Genomic DNA, 21,854 nt, shown 5'->3' with positions numbered 1-21,854 from the left:
TTTTGTTTTAGAATGTCACAGTGACAGTAATATAGTGTTAAAGCAGTAAGGGTCAGAAACGTCCTCACAAATTATTGTAGCCATTGTGATTGAGCCTTATATAATGTGCCGTCACAAAATAATCGCTATGCAAGTATGATCAGATTACAAAATATGCTGGTACTTTTTGCTAAAATATGTCATTAGAGTTTAATAAACATATTCATTTATATTCAATTATTTTCAGATAAAGGTTAATGTTTTATACACTCAATGTGAAAATACTCATCAAAGTGCATATAGCTAATGGAGATCTAAAAATTCCTTTAGGAAAGGAGTTGGTATTCATTCTGTGTATTAACGCATTTAAATTAAATTTGAAAAAAAAAAAATCCTTCATACTGCTTAATTGAGTCTTATATTTTATTAGTTCTACTGTTTCAAATCTTACTTTCAGTATCTGAGCAGAATGCCTGTAGGATATCATAATTTTGCGCAAAATAAATATTTTATCTCGCTCTAATAAATTTCAGGATGCGACTTACACTTTGCAGGCTTTCTGAATAATAGAGGTTATTCAGAGAAAAGTAATATCATATTTATATTCCACTGGGATGAATATGGTTGGTCATATGTATTCTGTGTAACTATTAGGATCTTTATCAGTCTTTTCAGAATACTGGGCCAAATGATGAGCATTAAAATTAAATTTTATATATATATATATATATATATATATATATATATATATATATATATATTCTCAAAGAAGAATGAAGAATTCCAGGCATCCAGAAGGTAAACTTAAAAATCCAAGTTTTTATTCAAAGAAAATATATTCATTAAAATCCTAAGTAGCAGGGTTTCCAGATTAAAACACAAGAACATAGCCTATCATGTTTCGGCCCGTCTGGCCGTAAACATAGACATACCCTTCCAACATGGAGGGTGTGTTTTTATATTTATAGGGCAATACTCTGCCCCTTTTAAAAATAATATATATATATATATATATATATATATATATATATATATATATATATATATGTATATATATATGTATATAAATAAATATTTTAAAGGTGAATGAAAAGTACACAAGTTTCTTCAGTTCCATCTGAAAGAAGGTATTATAAATATAGTTCAGTTTTATGTAGTGTTTAAGAAAAAAAAATTCTGTTCCGTAATAAACCATTCTTTTTCTGTCACACTTGTGGAGACTTCTCTGGTTTCTCCCTTCAGTTCAGTTGAGGCAGATGTCCCTAGCAGCCAATTAGATTAAATACTGAATTATGTTTAATTAATTAATATGATATAATATGGGTGTTAGTGTACTTTTTAGCACTTTAGTTATGAGTTTTATGTTACAGCTTTGTAGCGTAAAACTCATAACTACTGACTTTCAGTTTACGGTATGGATCTTGAAGTTTTTGGATGTACCGCTCACTCGTAATACCGGCGAAAAGGAAGTCCCATTGAAAAAGGACTTTTTGAAAGCTGCGGTAGTTATGGCCAAAAAAGTGTGCGGTGCCCCAAAATCTGCAAGACTCGTAATACCAGTGGTAGTGAAAAAGAGCCTTAACGCTGCTTTTTCACTCATACCACAAAACTCGTAATCTAGCCGTATGTTAGGTTTCCTACCTAAGGATGTCTCGAATCACAACATCAATCAGGAAATTGCTGTTCCTTCCCTTTGTCCTAATCCTCCTTCCTTGAAGGAATGGTTACTCCACAATCTGGACGTTATACGTGCCTTAAAATTCTATCTTCAGGCTACCAAGAATTTCAGGCAATCCTCCCCCTTGTTTGTGTTATACACTGGTAAGCGCAAGGGTCAGAAGGCCACTGCGACTTCATTATCTTTCTGGCTGAGAAGTATCATCCGTTTAGCTTATGAGAAAGCTGGACAACAGCCTCCTGAGGGGATAACGGCTCATTCCACTAGAGCAGTTTCTTCTTCTTGGACTTTAAAGAATGAAGCTTCTGTGGATCAGATTTGTAAGGCAAAATTTGAGAGATGAGAAATGGCACCACTCTTATTACTTTGAGGGAACACTTTATTTAAATGTATAGAATATAATCTAATATGTAGTTATACTATGTAATTGTGTATAGGTGCTGAGTATGAGAGAGAAACATATACAAGAATAATTCCTGCAAGAGAGCTGGACAGGATACTAACCAGAAAAGCACTCTGCCTTCATATGTATGGGCTTAGTGTATATAGGTTTTAAAATATATCAACTTTATTAGTTTTATTTAAAAAGGGTTACACACAATAAAAACAGTTGCAGCAAGTAAAAGTGAAAATGGTGGATAGTTACAAATTCTTATCCTGAATTGATAGCCGTCATATGTACAGCCCACTATCTGAATGAACGTTTGAATACACAGTAACTCCTGTGGTTTCATTTATATACACACGCTCCATTTCAGGTATTGGGCTGTACAAATGACGGCGGAGATATACCTCTAATCTGTGGAGCAACTAATATTTTAATTGTGACCCACAAGCACACTAACAAGTAATCTGTATATAGGGTTGCCACCCGTCCCTTAAAAGGCAACCCTATCTGTATATATAAGTGCAAACTACACCTAACTTACAAAGTATCAATACCTAGCCATACTACTACTGTTGCAGTTCTCTATCATAGAGTACATATGGGTACAATTTATTTTAGTATCCACATAACACTCAGTGAGGTATACAATTTCTGAGTACACACTTTGACTGAATAGTGGCCCCTAACAGGTTGGCCTCAATTTTGCAGGGATGTTAGCCCACAGCAGATTATAAACATACCTTTACCATTAAGGTTTACCACAAATTCTCTTTAGGTTGGAGTTACTATCCATGATATTAATTCAGGATAAGAATTTGTAACTATCCACTATTTTCATTACATTAGTTTGAAAACCACTTTTAATTGCTGCAACTGTTTTTATTGTGTGTAACCCTTTTTAAATAAAACTAATAAAGTTGATATATTTTAAAACCTATATACACTAAGCCCATACGTATGAGGGCAGAGTGCTTTTCTGGTTAGTATCCTGTCCAGCTTTCTTGCTGGAATTGTTCTTGTACAGATTTGTAAGGCGTCTTACTGGTCCTCCTTACATACTTTTTCAAAGTTCTATAAATTTTATGTTTTTGCTTCTGCGGAGGCAGCTTTTGGGAGAAAAATGTTACAGGCTGTGGTGCCCTCAGATTAGGGTCCGCCTTTCTTTTTTGCCCTCCCGTTTTATTCATTCAGTGTCCTCTGGAGCTTGGGTATTGGTTCTCAACAGTAATGAATGAAGTTGTGAACTCTCCCTGCCTTTGGAAAGAAAACAAAATTTATGCTTACCCAATGAATTTTTCTTTCCTGGCAGGGAGAGTCCACGACCTTGCGCGTAATATTTTTTATTCAGCTTCCGTTATTTTTTCTTCTTGCACTTCTATACCTTAATGTTTCTCTTGCTTTTCCTTGTTGCCTCGGTCAAATGACTGGGGGGGATAGGGGATGTGGGAGGGATATTTATAGCCTTTGGCTGGGGTGTGTCTGCCTCCTTCTGGTGGCCAGGTGTTGATATTCCCAACAGTAAGGAATGAAGTTGTAGACTCTCCCTGCCAGGAAAGAAAGGAATTTATCTGGTAAGCATAAATTTTGTTTTTTAGGTGTAATATACTGTGAGAGTCTTCTGTTTTACATAATACTGCAGCCACCCAATACATAATACTGCAGCCACCCAATACATAATACTGCAGCCACCCAATACATACATGATACTGCATTTAAATCACCTGCAGTATGATTGTTATCACTATAAATCTGTCACTTCAGCCCATCTCTTATCTCTTCCCTGTAATTAAGTAATCATTTGTGTTTTTCCCTTGGCTTAAGCTGCCCAGCTGGACAACATGGGTTTCAACATCATCCGGAAGTGTATTCAAGCAGTGGAAACAAGAGGTGAGTACAAACGACAGTACAGAACATTTCACATTGTAGTTGGGTCAGTCTGGCAAAATTAATCCAGGTTATACAGCTGTCTTTATTATGATGATAATGATGTCACTTGTAGTTGTGGTATGGCACCAGGAAAGAAATATTAATCACTCACAGATGGTGATGAACTACAAGGTCACTTAAAGGGACAGTCAAAACTAAACTTTCATGATTCAGATATGGCATGCCATTTTAAAAAAAACATTTCAATTTACTTTTATCATCAAATTTGCTTTGTTCACTTGGCTTTCTTTGTTGAAAGCTAAACCTAGGTAGGCTCATATGCTAATTTCTAAGTCCTTAAAGACCACTTTATATCTCAGTGCATTTTTACTGTTTTCACAGTTAGGCACTGCTAGTTCATGTGTGCCATGTAGATAACATTGTGCTCACCTCCGTGGAGTTATTTATGAGTCACAACTGATTGGCTAAAATGCAACTCTGTCAAAAAAACTGAGATAAGGGGGCATTCTGCAGAATCTAGATACAAGGTAATCACAATGGTAAAAAGTATATTAATATTACTGTGTTTGTTATCCAAAACTGAGGAATGGGTAATACAATTATTGTCTATCTTTTTAAACAATAAAAATGTTGGTGTAGACTGTCAATTTAATATTGCCCCCACAAATCTCACAACTTTATGGTCCGTATATAAAAGGGTGATGAATATATCTTCTAAGGAGTTTTATGGATATAAAGGGATTGCTTTTAAATGCCTTTATACTGTGTGCATTTTTGAAGTTATGGAATTTCATTCTTATCTTTATGTATTGGTCTTGATCTCAACACAGTCATGATGTGCATTAAATAAATACTAGCAGTACAGACATTTAATATTACGCTGTTGTTGGCAGCCCTCAATTAGGATATAAGAAACCAATTAAGTTTCTTAAAAACAACTTGACCTTTTATAAAACCACTTACAGACTCAGAGATAGACAGTTGCCATTGTGCAAGTGATTAACATACAACACTTCAATATAATTCAGTTCTGCAAAGGTTTCTACATTAATGCTTGTAAATATCAGCAGATAACTGCTGCATACAATCTCACATGGGGGATGTTACAATTGCATTGACTATGCTATGGCTTTCATATAAAAAGTCAATTGCCTTAATTTCTTTACTAATTGTCGCTGGATGGCATGAATAACAATGATGAGGAAATAGTAAACATGTTGAATGAGTACAGTTTATAAAGCATTTAAAGGGACATAAACCTCCCCGCTCTGGAGCGGGCATATGTCTGGAGCACTATATTGCAGTTTTTTTGCAAAAATAGTTTTAACAGTGTTAGCAAGAGCACTACACGGCAGCAGTTTGCTGCCGTGTAGTGCTCCAGACGTATCTGTACCTATTGAGGTATAGAAATAAATTTGAAACTTTTTTTTTTTAATTATATCTAAATAATAATAATAAAAAAATGAGTTTCAAGTCCTTTTAATTAATATGTTAAAATATGTTGGGTAGTAATATGAAGACTGACATTTTGTTACAAAAATGCAAAATTAAATAAAAAGACATCCAATAATATATTTGTCTGGCTTCCAACGGTAAGCATTTCCTTCTCCATAAAGTAAGAATGTAATTACTGTAACTATTAAACAAGTTTGTGTGAGAAGTAAGTTAGTCTTTTAACATCCCCCTAATTAAGTAAAAATCCTTGTTTCCTTCAGGAATCAATGAGCAAGGACTGTACAGAATTGTTGGAGTCAACTCGAGAGTTCAGAAACTGCTGAGTATTTTAATGGGTAAGTTGTTTATGTACAATAAATTCTCTAAGCGACAGCTGTTTTTGGGAGTTATCCTGTATCATTTTCTGTATAGGAAATGTTTGCTTCTACCTTCCAAAATGTTCTAATTGTTTTGCTGCCTGCGTACTTTTTTTTAGTTCACTATTTTTGTGGGCTCCAATGTATTCTCCAGTTAAATATGTTGGAGACAAGCTATGCAAACTTCATTAATGATGTTCTTTTGTTTTATTAATGGGATGTGATAGCTAAACAAGCATTGTATTTCATTATGACTGCACTCCAGATTATGTCACACCTCCCAGAAGAGAGTATGTTTTTGGCAAATACAGGATATAAATTCATTGTCTTTACTACAGTAGCAGCCCTTTTGCAGCTTGATAACCCACCCATTAATAAGGGAGATAGAGGGTTGTTGCTACTTGAATTAGGACTACTACTGATACACCCATCTAATCTCCTTTGCTTTATAAAGGGACATTCTTATAAACCGTTCAAATAAAAATCTCAAGGAATAATGCATGACCTTAATGTATAGCATAGGTGAGAGAAGATAGAGGTCTGCAGCATAATAAACTTAAAGGCATTAGTCATGTTGAAGATCAAAGTGTTTTCCACAGAAAACAACAACAGAACAAGGGGTCATTATCTGAAGTTGTAGGTTCAAGAGTGATTTGCAGAAGCATTTATTTTCTAGAAAGGGTGGTGCTTTTAAGATTAAACTTCTAATATAGGGGTTGTAAGGATGAATTCTATGAGCAGATTCTGGAATGCATGGGTTATGTATAAAACTATATAAAAGATTTAATCAAGCAAAGAGATGCTCAGTCTAAGTAAGGATCCTTAAACATATGTATAAACTGTGGCTAGCGCAGAGCGAGGTCCTGACACAATACCTGTCTTGTCAGCAGTGGCAGAAGGGAGTATTCATGAGTGACAGGCCTAAGAACCTGGGTAGACACTTGCAAATGATAAGTGGGGTTTTCAGCTGGAATAGAATTCTGTGAGCAGACTTATATTTCACACATGGGAGTGCAGATAAAGTATGACTGCCATTTGTCTATTTGATTGTTGTTTATCTGGACAGTTTACTCACGATCATTGACAGAGTCTACAATATCATTGTTGCACACTTTCTCATGTCTGCATTAAATTTCTCAGCTTCTCTGCTTTCTTTCCTACAATTACTGTGTTTTTGTGCATCAGTTTATGGAGAGTACCTTTGGACTGCAGATTTTAATACTCCAGGCACTTGCTATGTAATTAGCATTAAGCTCTGATGATATATGAGCTTTCAAGGGATACTGCTTTGTTAATGTGAGGACACAAGTAGTGATTGGCCATCAAATACATTTGTTGTTTATGATTGGTTCAGTAACTGTATTCCGCTCAGGTGCATCAATATATTCGGGCTCCCGAGAGAGAGTATACCTATGTGCTTAACCCCAATGAGCCTCTTAGGGGTAAGAATAAAATGCTCTAATTGATAGACTACATTAGAAACTCCATTTAATATCCTTACTGTTACTTCTACGATTCTGTAACAGAGTCATTGTCTCTTTGACAGTCCATTTATTTCTGAAAGACATTTTCTCACATTATTTTTAATAGTCAGACCATTAAATTACTATTAGTAATCATGATTTTATGGAGGTCATTAGCTTGAGACATTACATGATTCACAATAGGTTTATATCTGGTATAGGTAAACAATGGGCATTCCCACCCATAGTGTATCTAGAGTGTTTTATTGAAGGGATTATGAATTTTAACATGTAGTATATTTTTACTAGATTGCATTTGAAAATACATTTTGTTTAAATAAATAACTAAATGAATGAACTGACAAATTAAATATGAGTGTCCCTATTACTCTGACTTTTTTAGCCTTACAGACTACAGGATATATTATCTTCCTTAAAGGGATACTAAACCCAACTTTTTATCTTTCTTGATTCGGCTAGAGCATGCAATTTTAAGCAACTTTCTAATTTACTCCTATTATCAATTTTTCTTTGTTCTCTTGTTATCTTTACATTAAGCCACCAAAAAACAAGCGCGACCCAGGTGCTGAACCTAAAATGGGCCGGCTCCTAAGCTTTCATTCCTGCTTTTTCAAATAAAGATACCAAGAGAACAAAGAAAATTTGATAATGGGAATAAATTAGAAAACTGCTGTAAATTGCATGCTCTATCCGAATCATGAAAGAAACATTTTGGATTTAGTATCCCTTTAATTTCGCCAGCCTCAGCATCCACACTCAAACCACTTTGATTTCTCGAACAGTCTTCATCAACATCATCATCATCATTATTATTATTATTAATAATAATAATACTCATGAAAGAGTTTGGACTTTGCGTGCATGGAAAAGTGTTCACTATAGAAACCTGTTCACAAAGGCACAATCTCATTTAAGGCAGCAGGTTCACAATTTACAGTTTAAAAAAATCATAAAATCCAGTAAATATTATATTATAAGTCTTTTGCATAGAAATTCATACTCACCATTTTGTTTTCAGTTCATGCCAAAATATTGTTAAAAAAAAATACTTGTGAAAGTTGCAAAGCAACCATATAGCAAAAGAAAAATAGTGCAGAATCTGCCCATCCTAACAACCTAAAAGATGCATTAGCAGTGGTGCGGATGGAAACTGATTACACTAATTTCCTATGAAAATCACAATTAAACAATCTCCTTTTAAAACACAATTTGAATAATGCCAGTACTGTTAGTGACAATTGTCATTTGTAGATGTTGTTTTCCTGAAGTGACTATTGAAGCATAGCCATCATGCCAAGATACCTATGGCTTTCATTAAAGGGACACGGAACCCAATTTTTTTCTTTTGTGATTCAGATAAAGCATATAATTTTAAGCAACTTTCTAATTTACTCCTATTATCAATTTTATTTGTTCTCGTGCTATCTTTATTTGAAAAAGAAGGCATCTAAGCTATTCTTTTTGTTTAGGACCCTGGACAGCACTTGTTTATTGGTGGGTGAATTTATCAACCAATCAGCAAGAATAACCCAGATTGTTCACCAAAAATGGGCCGGCATCTAAACTTACATTCTTGCATTTCAAATAAAGATACCAAGAGAATGAAGAAAATTTGATAATATGAATAAATTAGAAAGTTGCTTAAAATTGCATGCTGTATGTGAATCGCGAAAGAAAAAATTTGGGTTCAGTGTCCCTTTAAGTAGCTGAGGGTGTATTCTGATGACAGTAGGTTAATGTCACATATGTAAGTGAGTATTTTCCTTGTGAACAAAGGGGTTACATGAATAAAGCTTTCCTGTAACCTTAAGAGGTGTTAATTGACTATTGTATGTGTCAGTTTCTAGAGACCTCAAAGTTTCTATTTTAGAAACAGGTACTTAAAACATGGAAAGTCCTTTCGGGAGTTTTTTAGTTGAAAACTTGTTTCTGACAGCAGGGCTTTTACAAATAAAACAATATAGCATTGTGATCACTCAAGAAACTTCCTATAGATCCTTTATACCCATGGACCATTAATGTGTTAAAGTAAGATAGGAAGTACAGCTGCTGTAAGAATATGTTTTGCTTGTTTTATTTTCAATATAAGTATATGTGGGAAGTCATTTACAATCAGAACAGTCTCCACAAGCACTTTGATTAAAAATTGCCTTGAAGAGAGTGTTTTAAAGAATAAGAAGCTTGTCAGGTTACTTCTTTACATGTGAAACAATTGCTATAAAACCTGACAAACATGGATACACTTGATGTCAGAAAGTGAATCTAAATCAGTCACTCATTTCTCTCTGGTGCTAGAAAATAGAAATAGAATTTGGCACCAGGTGATTTTTTTTTTATTTTTTAAAGGAACTGCATCTACTACTTCATGATAACCACATCTACCACCTCAAACTTGTACAATCTAGACCAATGTTTCTCAATTCCAGTCCTCAGGCCAGATTTTCGTCATTACCTTGGGTGATAGCAAGTTAATAACTATATTTACTGCTCAGCTGATTGTTTCCCCTGTTCTCTAGTTCAGAAATCCTGAAACTCTGGTCTGTTATTGGGCCCTGGAATTTAGCAACACTCATCTCGTCTATTTGCTCTTTATATTGGGCCGGCATTTTATTAGCAATCTCAGTATATTGTTGGATTGTTGCTTTAAGTTGTCCCCTCATCCACTGTTATCTAGGTTTTACCTATGTTTGTTATATTTGATACTTTCTCCGAAGAACTTTGTGTTATTTATTTATTTTTCAGTATCATTTTGTGAACCATATTTAATTTACTCACATGCTTTGTCCATATGATATGAACTAAAGAGAGCATTTTTTTATTTGGGCGGTATTTGTAATTTGCCATGTCATAAGGAAATCACAGATAATTGCTTTTTAAATTGTATTTATATACATAAGCAGTCTTTCTAAACTCCTCTCCTCCCTCACTGTTATCTTGCTTCTCAAGAAAAAACACACAGGTCATTAGACATTGCTGCAAACTTTCTTTCTTTCTGCCATACATGTTGTACTACAACCAAACATGTTATGTTTACATAGTTATGCAAGTATAATCTCCAATCATTAGTTTTATGTTATTGGAAGTAAAAGTTTAAGATTGGTAGTAAAATGACCTACATCAAGTTCAAGTCGATGCCAGCGATTATAGTAATTTAGAATAATGTCTATTATTTGCAGTTAATTGACTTTGATGTTTAGCACGAAGAAAGGTCAATTAACACTGGTCTATAGTATTCTCTCTGCTTCTTTCAAAAGAATATCTAAAATTGCTATTGTGATGCTTTTTTTATCATGTATTATCATATGATGTGAAATAAGACAGATTTGAAGAGTCAGAAGGGGCTTTTCATCCAGTTGTCTGGCTGAAAATTGCTTTGTGCTTAAAAATAGACAACCACCTTGAAGTTAAAGGGACGGTAAAGTCAATAATAGAATTTCATGATGCAGATAGAGCATGTATTTTCAAACAGCTTTACTTCTGTTATCTAATTTGCTTTCATTTTTTTGACAGCCTTAGTTTAATGGAATACCTAGGTATGCTCAGGACCAGCAATGCACTACTGGGAGGTAGCTGCTGATTTGATGATGCACATATATGTCTCTTGTCAGTCGTTCACCCATTGTAGTCAGCTAGCTCCCAACAGTGCATTGCTGCTCCTTCTACAAAGGATACCTAGAGAATGAAACAAATTTGATAATATAATAGAAGTAAAGTGGAAAGTTTGTTAAAACTGTAAGCTGTGTCTGAATTATGAAACAAACATTTTTGGGTTTTATGTCCCTTTAACCTTATTTTCATGGTATTTTACAGTTGATTAAAGGGATGTAAAAAGTTTGTTTAGTGTATGTAAAGGTAAAATATCTACATACAAAATAAATTGTTTAAAGGCATTTAAATTGTTAATGTAGTCGCAACATTTGCATTGTTTTTAACTACACAGATGTAAGCATTTTACATTACATTCTTAAAGTATTTTGTGTGGTTTTAAGTACCAGCTGTATACAGTTTATATTAACTTTTTCTAGAGCTAATTTTTTATGAACTACATTATATACAGCTGTATGCAAAAGTTTTAGCAAAAACAAAAGTTAAAACATTAAGGTGAAGTCAAGCAAACACATTACAAAAGTACTCCTCCTGCTTTCTGTCACTGGGCAAAATCAATTCAAGACAGCCGCACACACCGAAAAGAGTTTTCTTTCCTATGGCATGGAGAGTCCACAACTTCATTCCAATTACTATTGAGATATTCACCTCCTGGCCAGCAGGAAGAGGCAAAGGGCACCCCAGCAGAGCTGTTAAGTGTCACTTCCCTTACCCACAGCCCCAGTCATTCTTTGCCTCTTTGAACAGGAGGACGGCGAAGTTGAGTGTCTGAGAAATGTTAAATCCTTTAATGGGTACTTTTCCCTGCAAGCAAGGATTGAGGTCTAGCTGTCTCCATGTCAATCTCTTTAGTAAGTAGTGTAGTGGCTTTTAGCAGTTAGAAGGCAGCGAGGTTGTATTTGCTTTACTTCTAACATTATTGCTACCCCTGTTATAGAAAGCCAGAGTTAGTTACTCTGTTCTCTCTTTTTTTTTCAGGTCTCTGATAGGAGTAAGTATCATTTCACATCATTTCACACCTTGTGAGCTGTCTTTCTGCCTTGACAGCTGGATCTGCAGGTAAGTGCCTTTGTCTTCTAGGTTCTGGAGACTTGCACTGTAAAACCTTTATTTTTGCACTAGATTTCATTGGACTTTTTAAATCCTTATTAATGATTCATTTGGGGCAGTGTGCAGGCACTATATGTATGTGAGAGAGACTAAGGGGTTAATGCCTTCCCTTATTTTTTATGGGATGGTACCTCTGACGATATGGCTGAGGGATATCTTTATTGCAGTAAGATAAGACATTCTCTGATGTTGGGATAAAGTGTTTAAACATTTTTTCCCAAGCCTTATTATGTTATCGCATACAGTGCCCTGCAGTTCCTCTCAGCCTCCTGGAGGCGTTTATTTGCCAGGAGATTTTGCCGCTCAGATATCTTCTGCGGTATCTGCAGCTTTATCTGCATTCCCTATTGCGAGTGCGGGTAAGAGCAAGAGCAAATCAAATCATATTTCTTGCTAGTAAGGTGTCTGTCCCATCTCCTTCTGCAATGGTTGACCTCTCCCATAATTATGAGGAGGAGGATACCTCAGTAGCTTCTGAGGGTGAGATTGTAGATTCTGACATTGTAAATCCTTTGACTGATTCTGAAGAAGTTAATTTCAGATTTAAGCTTGAACACCTTTGTTTACTTCTAAAGTAGGTACTGGCTACTTTGGATGACTCTGACCCTTCTGTCACTGTCAACCCTAAAAAAATCTAGTAATCTTAGTAAATACTATTTTTCTTCTTCCGTGGAGGTATTTCCTGTTCCTGACTGTATGTGGGAAATTATCACTCAGGCATGGGATAAACCAAGGATTCCCTTTTCCCCTTCTCCCATTTTTAAGAAAATGTTTCCTGTTGCTGACACCATTCGGGATTTGTGGTGCACGGTGCCTAAGGTGAAGCTATTTCTACTCTGGCCAAAAGAATTACAATTCCTATAGAGGATAGCTGTTTTTTTAAGGATCCCATGGATAAGAAGCTTGAAGCTTATTTAAAAAAGATGTATATTCATCAAGGATTACAATGTCAACCTGCTGCTAGTATTGCTGTGGTTGCAAGCTCAGCATCTTATTGGTGTGATGCCTTGTCTGTACTGATTTTAGAAGAGACTTCTTTAAAGGAGATCCAAGATAGGATCAAGGCTCTTAAGCTTGCCAATTCCTTTATCTCTGATGCCAACATGCAAGTCATTAGACTGGGAGCTTGCAGGGCTCTATGGCTAAAATCTTGGTCAGCTGATGTTACTTCCAAGTCCAAGCTCCTATCTTTACCCTATAAGGGTACAACCCTTTTTGGCCCTGGTCTGGCGGAGATCATTTCTGAGATTACAGGTGGAAAGGGGTCTTTTCTAGCTCAGGACAACAAGAATAGACCTAAGAGTCGCCAAAATTCAAATTTCCGTTCCTTTCATAACTTTAAAGGACAAAAGTCCCCCTCTTCCTCCTCCAAGACGGAGCAATCCAAGTCCTCTTGGAGATCCAACCAGCCTTGGAATAAGGGGAATCAATCAAATAATCATTCATCTGAGGCTAAATCGGCATGAAGGGTCTGCCCCCGGTCCGGTATTGGATCAAGTGGTGGGCAGACTTTCCTTTTTTCGTCAAGCTTGGATACTTGATGTCCCAGATCCTTGGGCTGTGGACATAGTTTCTTAGGGTTACAAAATAGGATTCAAGACTTGTCCTCCCAGGGGCAGATTCATCCTCTGAAGGTTATCTGCAGGCCAGGTAAAAAGAGAGGACTTCTTAAGCTGTGTTCAGGACCTCTCCTCCCTGGGATTGATTGTTCCAGTTCCTGTAAGGAAACATGGTCAAGGAGTCTAGTCAAATCTATTTGTGGTTCCCAAAAAAGAGGTAACATTTCTACCCATTCTAAACCTAAAATGTCTCAATGAATTCCTCAGGGTTCCGCCCTTCAAGATTGAAACCATTCATTCCATTCTTTCTTTGGTCCAAGAGGTTCAGTTCATGATGACCATAGACCTGAAGGACGCGTATCTTTATGTTCCCATTCACAGGGATCATCATCAGATCCTGAGATTCGCTTATCTAGACAAGCACTTTCAATTTATTGCCCTTCCGTTTGGCCTTGCCATAGCTCCCAGAATATTCACAAAGGTTCTGGGGGCTCTTTTGACAGTAGTCAGATCTCAGGTTGGTGCCTTACCTGGATGACATTTAGGTTCAGGCGTCATCTTTTCAACTAGCAAACTCTCATACAGAGATGTTGTTGTCTTTTCTATGTTCCCATGGATGGAAAGTGAATCTGGAGAAGAGTTCCTTTGTTCCATCTACAAAGTTGTGTTTCTTAGGGACCATTATAGATTCCCTATCCATGAAGATTTTTCTGACGGATGTCAGAAAATCCAAACTTCTCTCTTCATGTCTCTTTCTCCAGTCTGCTGTTTGTCCATCAGTGGCTCAGTGCATGGAGGTAATTGGTCTGCCGGTCGCTTCCATGGACATCATTCCTTTTGCTCGGTTCCATCTGAGATCTCTGCAACTATGCATGCTCAGTCAATGGAACAGAGACCATTCAGATCTATCTCAGAGGATAGATCTGGATCCCCTAACATGGTGGATTTCGCAGAATCATCTGTCTTGGGGCACATGCTTCCGGAGATCCTCCTAGGTGATTGTGACCATGGACGCCAGCCAGGTCTCTTTAAAAGCTCAGGTCCTGTGGACTCGGGAGGGTTCCTCTCTTTCCATAAACATCTTAGAGTTGAGAGCAATCTTCAATGCCTTGATGGCTTGGCCTCAGTTAGCTTTAGTCTGGTTTATCAGATTCCAGTCGGACAACATCACCTCAGTGGCTTACATCAACCACCAGGGGGGAACTCGGAGTTCCGTTGCCATGATGGAGCTGACTCGCATTATACAGTGGGCGGAAGCTCACAATTGTCTTCTATCTGCCATCCACATTCCAGGAGTGGACAACTGGGAGGCAGATTTTCTGAGCAGACAAACCATTCATCCCGGGGAGTGGGCTCTCCATTCAGAGGTGTTCACCAGGATAACCCTCAGGTGGGGGGTTCCAGAGTTGAATCTGATGGCATCTCGCCAGAACGCCAAGCTTCCAAGGTACGGTTCAAGGTCAAGAGATCCTCAGGCCGCCCTGATAGATGCTCTGGTGGTTTCTTGGAATTTCGGTCTAGAATACCTTTTTCCTCCTTTTGCTCACCTTCCACGAGTCGTTGCTTGTATCAAACAGAAGAGAGCATCTATAATTCTAATAGCTCCTGCATGGCCTCGCAGGATCTAGTTCGCGGATCTGGTGAAGATGTCATCTCTTCCACCCTGGAGGTTGCCTCTGAGGAAGGACCTTCTAACTCTATCCAAATCTAGTTTCTCTTAAGCTGACTGCTTGGAGATTGAACGCTTAGTTTTGGCCAAGCGTGGTTTTTCTGAGTTGGTAATTGATACCATGCTTCAGGCTTGCAAACCTGTTACTCGTAAGATTTACCATAAGGTATGGCGCAAATACCTATATTGGTGTGAATCAAAGGGTTTCTCAGGAGAGTCTGTAGAAGGGTCAGTCAGTTCTCTGAAGGGTCAGATTTCTGCACTGTCCTTTTGCACAAACGCCTGGCAGATGTAAAGGGTGTTCAATCTTTTTTTCAAGCCCTGGTCAGAATCAGGCCTGTGTTTAAACCTGTTGCTCCTCCTTGGAGCTTAAACCTTGCTCTTAAAGTTTTGCAACAGGCTCCGTTTGAGCCAATGCATTCTGTTGATATTAAGTTATCTTGGAAGGTTTAGTTCCTTCTTACTCTCGGCTCTGCAGTGTGATTCCCCTTTTTTACCTTATTTTTCATGCAGATAAGGCAGTCCTTCGGACTTAGTTGGGTTTTCTCCCTAAGGTTGTTTCAGATCGAAATATTAATCAGGAAATTGTTGTTCCTTCTTTTTGTCCTAAACCTTCTTCCCATAAGTAACCTCTTCTGCATAATTGGGATGTTGTGTGTGCTTTAAAATTTTATCTTCAAGCAAATAAAGATTTTTGGCAGTATTCTGCCCTGTTTGTTGTTTTTTCTGGTAAGCGTAAGGGTCAGAAGGCCACTTCTACTACCCTTTCTCTCTGGTTAAGAAGTGTTATTCGGTTAGCTCATGAGACAGCTGGTCAGAAACCTCCTGAGAAAATTACGGCTCATTCTACTAGGGCTGTCTCCTCTTCCTGGGCTTTAAAAAATGTAGCTTCGGTGGAGTAAATTTGCAAGGCGGCAACATGGTCCTCTTTGCAAAGTTTTTCAAAATTCTACAAATTTGATACTTTTACTTCAGCTGAGGCTTCTTTTTGGGAAAAAGGTTCTTCAAACGGTGGTGCCTTCTGTTTAGGTCCACCTGACTTGTTCTACCTCCCTTCATTCTGTGTCCTCTAATTTGGGTATTGGAATGAAGTTGTGGAGTCTCCATGCCATAAGAAAGAAAAGAAAATATATACTTACCTGATAAATGTATTTCTTTCCGGGCATGGAGAGTCCACCACCCCACCCTTATATAAGATGACAGATTTTTTTTTGTTAAACCTCAGGCACCTCTATACCTTTGTGTTATCATCTTTTTCCATTTCTCTTCGGCCGAATGACTGGGGGTTGTGGGTAAGGGAAGTGACACTTAACAGCTCTGCTGGGGTGCTCTTTGCCTCCTCCTGCTGGCCAGGAGTTGAATATCCCACTAGTTATTGGAATGAAGTCGTGAACTCTCCATGCCCGGAAATAAATTTATCAGGTAAGCATACATTTTCTTCTAATTTTTTTTTTTTTTGGCAATTCATCTGATCACCCTGCAACAATAATTACATATAACTGAAGCATAAAACAAGCATTTTCACATTTTTTATCATACATATTTTTATAACATTCCTGATTAAATAAAAAACAAACTATTATGTGGTTTGCAAACAAGGATACAAGCAGTTGTATTATTTTTTAAAGAAAAAAGATTTGCTTAGTTTTGGCTTCATTTTCTATTCATGTGAAAATCAGATATTTACCCATTCATTTTTTTTTATATAAAAATACATGCTTGAGGTGTCTCTTTTGAAATAAAGATTTAAATGTGGCATGTGCAAATATTTGGGCACCTTACCAGTCAGTACTAAGGAACAACGCCTTTGGACAAAAACACACAACCATTTTTTTATTTTTATTTATTTTTTTAGCCAGGTGATAGTTTATTTATTCTTGCTTTAGAAGTATTCCCACTTATTGTCTTATACATGAAATGATTATGCTTTAAAAAACAATAGCATGTGTGTGGTTTTATTTCTTTCTAATGACGCGGTGAGTCCACGGATCATCAATTACTGTTGGGAATATCACTCCTGGCCAGCAGGGGGAGGCAAAGAGCACCACAGCAAAGCTGTTAACTATCATGTCCCTTCCCACAAACCCCAGTCATTCTTTTTGCCTCTAGTGCAAGGAGGAGGTGAAGTAATTAGGTGTCCTGATTAAGATTCTTCTATCAAGATTTTTTTATTTTGAAGTCAGGGCAAGATTGCTCTGATCTTCCATCACAATTTTGGTATAGCTGTACTCCACTTAAGTCTCTTCAGAGGGGCTGTGGTAGCTTTAAAGCAGTTAGGAACTTGTAAAGTGGGCTTTGCTGCGTTTTCCTAACATGTTGCTGCCCTGGTATAGAAAGCCTGAGTAAGTTTACTCTGTCTTTCTCTTTACACAGGTCTCTGTGAGGAGTGGCATCCTCTCATACTTTGTGAGCCGTCTGACTGCCGGACGGCTAGAATGCGGGTAAGTGCCTTTTATTTTCTAAAATATGGGAGATTGTGCACTTTTCATATTCTGCAACTCTAATTATTAGGCAGCGTGCAGGCACTTATTGTGATTTTTAAGAGAGACAGTTTCTCCTTCAGGGATTGAAGGGGTTAATCAGTGTGTAGGGTTCTGTTAATTTAAACTGTTTATTAAAATATAGACTAGTGTGACAAGATATATATATATATATATATATATATATATTCTTTATTTTTGTTGGCAGACAGTTAGAGATCTCTAGTCTTTTGTGACATTACCTATTGAGGGGCAGATTTTTTTATCTATCGGCTGGGAGCGCGTCCTTATTTTATTAAGCACTGCTTACTCCTCAGTCCAATGTTTCTCTCCTTTATGTATCTTCCGCCCTTAGTCGGCAGTGTTGTATTTTGTCTGTTGAGAGGAGTAAGCTTAGTACTCCGTTTTCTTCTCTCTGAACCTCGATGTTGCTCTTCCTAAAATATCAAGCGCCGTGTTGTTTTGCCTCTCCTTTTTTCTCAGGGAGGAAGCAGCCGCTGCCATTTTCTTTTTTGCACTCAGTTCTTGGTCACGTGACCCCACCTCCTCTCTCCGAGATTGGAGCAGTGAGGTTTCTGCCCCCGTGTGCAACAACAGTTGTAATAAAGACATAAAAGTTTTTAAGATGTCCTTTATCTAGGGGATTCAGTTCCAAAGTTAGAGATCTGAGGAATCCTGCAATTTGTGGAATACTGTCTCCTAAAAGCCATTAAAGTGACAGTATATTAATATATCAGAAATATAACTTGTGGACTCTTGCCTAATTTTCAATTTTGGTAAGCCTGCAATGATATAGCAGGCTGAAAAATAAAGTCCTTATATATGTTATGGGCATTTTTTGTTTTCAATCCTTAAAGTCACAGTTTTGTACATGTTAGGGGAATCCTTAATCTATACTATAAGCAGTTTATTATATAGATTCTGTGTTAGTCTAGACGTATGTTTTTAAAGTGACAAAACAATTTTTATTGTTTGCTTGTGTTTGTTCTCGGAGTTTAATGTCTGCTCATTCGGACACGCGTCTGCTCTGAACTACATTTTAGAATTTTTATGAAAATTTTAAAGGGATCTTCCTTTTAATTTTCTCTGAGCCCTATGTCTCTCAGGATGATACTGTCTAGGCATTGCCACAGTTTTCTCCTTAACGCCCCAAGCCTTTATGGTGTCACATGCAGTGCACTGCGGTTCCTCTCAATCTCCTGGAGGAGTGTTTTTGCCTGCAGATTTTGCAGCTCAGGTATCCTCTGTGGTATCTGCGGCTTTTTCTGCTTTGCCTATCCTTCAGGGAAATCGCAACAGGACATTTAAATGCTTCAGATAGTAAGATTTCTGCTCCTCATTCTACTGGTGTTCTCTCATGGTGTTCTACTGGTGTTCTCTGAGAGGAGAATTTGCCGGTAGTTTCTGTGGTTAGCCGGCAAGGTAGATCAGTTGGTTAAATGCCCTGATTACAAAGCCTGTTCAAAGATCCAAGGGTCACAGGTTCAAATTCCCGGCAGGGCTGACTCAGCCCTTCATTCTTCCGAAAGGGAGATGTGGCATAGCGGTTAGCTCCACAGTACCTAAGGCAGGAGGTTGTGGGTTTGAACCCAGGTAAAGCTCCTGCTTTCTATAAAATGAGTACCATTAGGAGTTAAGATCTCAAATGTGGGCAGTTTAATTCATCTGCATCTGACGCTGAAGTGTTGTCTTTCAGATGTATGCTTGCGCACCTCGATTACGGTAAAAGGAGGCTTTGACTACTTGGACGACATCGAGACTTGTCGTTGTCAACATTTGAAAGTTGAAGAATTTGTAATTTCTTTGATGCTCTTTCCTTTGAGGAAGTGTTTCGTGATGTGCCTTGGAATTGCACAGGAATAGGGGAAGCCAGGTATTCCTTCTTCCTGTCTACCGTCCTTTAAAGGTTTTTCTAAGTAGAAAGAAGCTGTTCTACTACAGTTCAGGAACTTTGATCCCTAGGGATTAGCTGCTCCTTTTCAGATCCTTGAATTCAAAGCTGGAGGTCTAATTGTTCCTTAGAGCAATGCCTTGTTTTATTAGATCTGCTGAGCTAGCCACCAAGCATTGTGGCGGGCATCTAAGAAATCTACTTGTGGCCTCGCGATACAGCCTAGTTTTGTTGTCCTGCAGTAGCGGATTCAATGTTATATTTCATCCAATTCCACGCTTCTAGCAGTTCCTTACTAGGATGAGACCTTGTGGGAACTCGGTCTGACAGTATTATCCTCTGACTTACGGGTGAAAAGAGTTGCCTTTTCTATAACACATCTAGCTGAGCAGACAGACTTTCCATCCCGGGGAGTGGGTACTCCATCCAGAAGGGTTTTCCATGTTAACAAAAGAAACACAAAAGGTGAGAGTTGCACACTAATAAGTAATTAACTAGAGAACAGGTGCTTCCTAGAAAGATACATATGAGAACAACATAGAAAAGGAAGTGGGGATTTCACAATAAGAAATTCCCAAAAGTCTAGGTAAATCCAGCACAACTGTAAAATTGAATAAAAGCGCTACAAAAAGCTTGTATGTCAAAAACAATGTAAATATTTATTAAACAAATGCACGTTAACTACCAAATGAGGGTTACCAGATTTGGATCTGATGGCGTCTCGTCAGAACTATAAGCTCCCAAAGTACGGTTCGTGGTTGAGTGATCCTCAAGTCATTCTGATAGATGCTCTGGCAGTTCCTTAGAACTTCAGGTTTGCTTATTTCTTTCCGCCATTTGTTCTCCTTCTGCGAGCCATCGCTCGGATCAAGCAGGAGAGAGCATTAGTGATTCTAATAGCTCCTGCGTGGCCTCGCAGGATTTGGTATGCATATCTAGTGGAGATGTTGTTCCTACCTCCATGGATACTACCTCTTAGGAAAGACCTTCTACTTTAGGGGTCCTTTCTTCATCCGAATCTCTTTTCTCGGAAGCCGACTGCTTGGAGATTGAACGCTTGATTTTAGCCGAGCGTGGTTTTTCTGAGTCGGTTATTGTGACCATGGTTCAGGCTCGCAAGCATGTAACTAGAAAGATCTGCCTTAGGATATGGCACTAATATCTTTAAAGGATATGCCTGGAGTTGGATCAGGATCCCAAGGATTTTATATTTTTCTCCAGGAAGGGGGTTATCTGTCAGTGCCTTCCTGTGTCAGATTTCTGCTCTATCCATTTTGCTGCACAAGCGACTGGCGGACGTGCCGGATGTCCAATCCTGTCAGGCCCTGATCAGTATCAGGCCTGTGTTTTAAACAGTTGCTCCACAAATCTTAACCTTGTTTTTTAAGTTTTACATTAGGCTCCGTTGGAGCCTTTGCATTCCATAGATATTAAGTTATCTTGGAAGGTTTTGTTTCTTAATGCTATTTCTTCTGCTAGGAGAATTTCTGAACTTTCAGCCTTGCAGTGTGATTCTCCTTATCTAATTTTTTATCGGATAAGGCAGTTCTTCATACCAAGTTTGGTTTTCTGCCTAAGGTTGTTTCGGACAAAGATATTAATCAGGAAATTGTTGTTCCTTCTCTCTGTCCTTATCCTTCTTTTCTTAAGGAACGTTTATTACACAACTTAGACGTTGTCTCTGCTCTTAAGTTCTAATTGCAGACGACTAAGGACTTTCGTCAGTCTTCTGCCTTGTTTGTTTGCTTTTCTGGTTACCGTAAGGGTCAGAAAGCTAATGCCACTTCTCTGTTTCTCTGGTTGAGAATTATTATTCGTTTTGCGTATGAGACTGCTGGACAGCAGCCTCCTGAGAGAATTGCTGCTCATTCCACCAGGGTGGTGTCTTCCTCTTGGGACTTCAAGAATGAGGTCTCTGTTGAACAGATCTGCAAGGCTGCGACTTGATATTTTTTGCATTCTAAATTCTATAAATTCGACACTTTTGCCTAGGCTGAGGTTTCTTTTGGGAGAAAGGTTCTTTAAGCAGTGGACCTTCTGTTTAGGTTACCTGTCCTGCCCTCCCTTATCATTTGCGTCCTCTAGCTTGGGTATTGATTCCCAACAGTAATTGATGATCTGTGGCTCACCGTGTCATTAGAAAGAAAACAAAATTTATGCTTATGGTGAGTCCACGCCCCACCCTGTTTTCAGACAGTTTTTGTTATATAAACTTCAGGCACCTCTGCAAATTGTGTTATTTTCTTTCTCTCATTTCCTTCGGTCGAATGACTGGGGTTTGTGGGAAGGGAAGTGATGCTTAACAGCTTTGC

General features: G+C 37.9%; 1 protein-coding gene across 2 annotated transcripts in view; it reads left to right on the top strand.

Moving 5' to 3' along the window:
* Positions 1-21,854, top strand: part of ARHGAP26 (Rho GTPase activating protein 26) — a 1,495,203-nt gene that overhangs the window by 827,179 nt on the left and 646,170 nt on the right. For both annotated transcript variants that reach the window (XM_053717161.1, XM_053717160.1), the window contains exons 13-14: positions 3,867-3,932; positions 5,648-5,722. In XM_053717161.1, coding sequence (XP_053573136.1) covers positions 3,867-3,932; positions 5,648-5,722 — 141 coding nt within the window. The remainder of the gene's footprint in view (positions 1-3,866; positions 3,933-5,647; positions 5,723-21,854) is intronic.

Source organism: Bombina bombina, chromosome 6 (assembly GCF_027579735.1).
Source record: "Bombina bombina isolate aBomBom1 chromosome 6, aBomBom1.pri, whole genome shotgun sequence".
Lineage (NCBI taxonomy): Eukaryota > Metazoa > Chordata > Amphibia > Anura > Bombinatoridae > Bombina > Bombina bombina.
The sequence above is the reverse complement of the archived record's forward strand: the minus strand, read 5'-3'. Positions and strand labels throughout refer to the sequence as shown.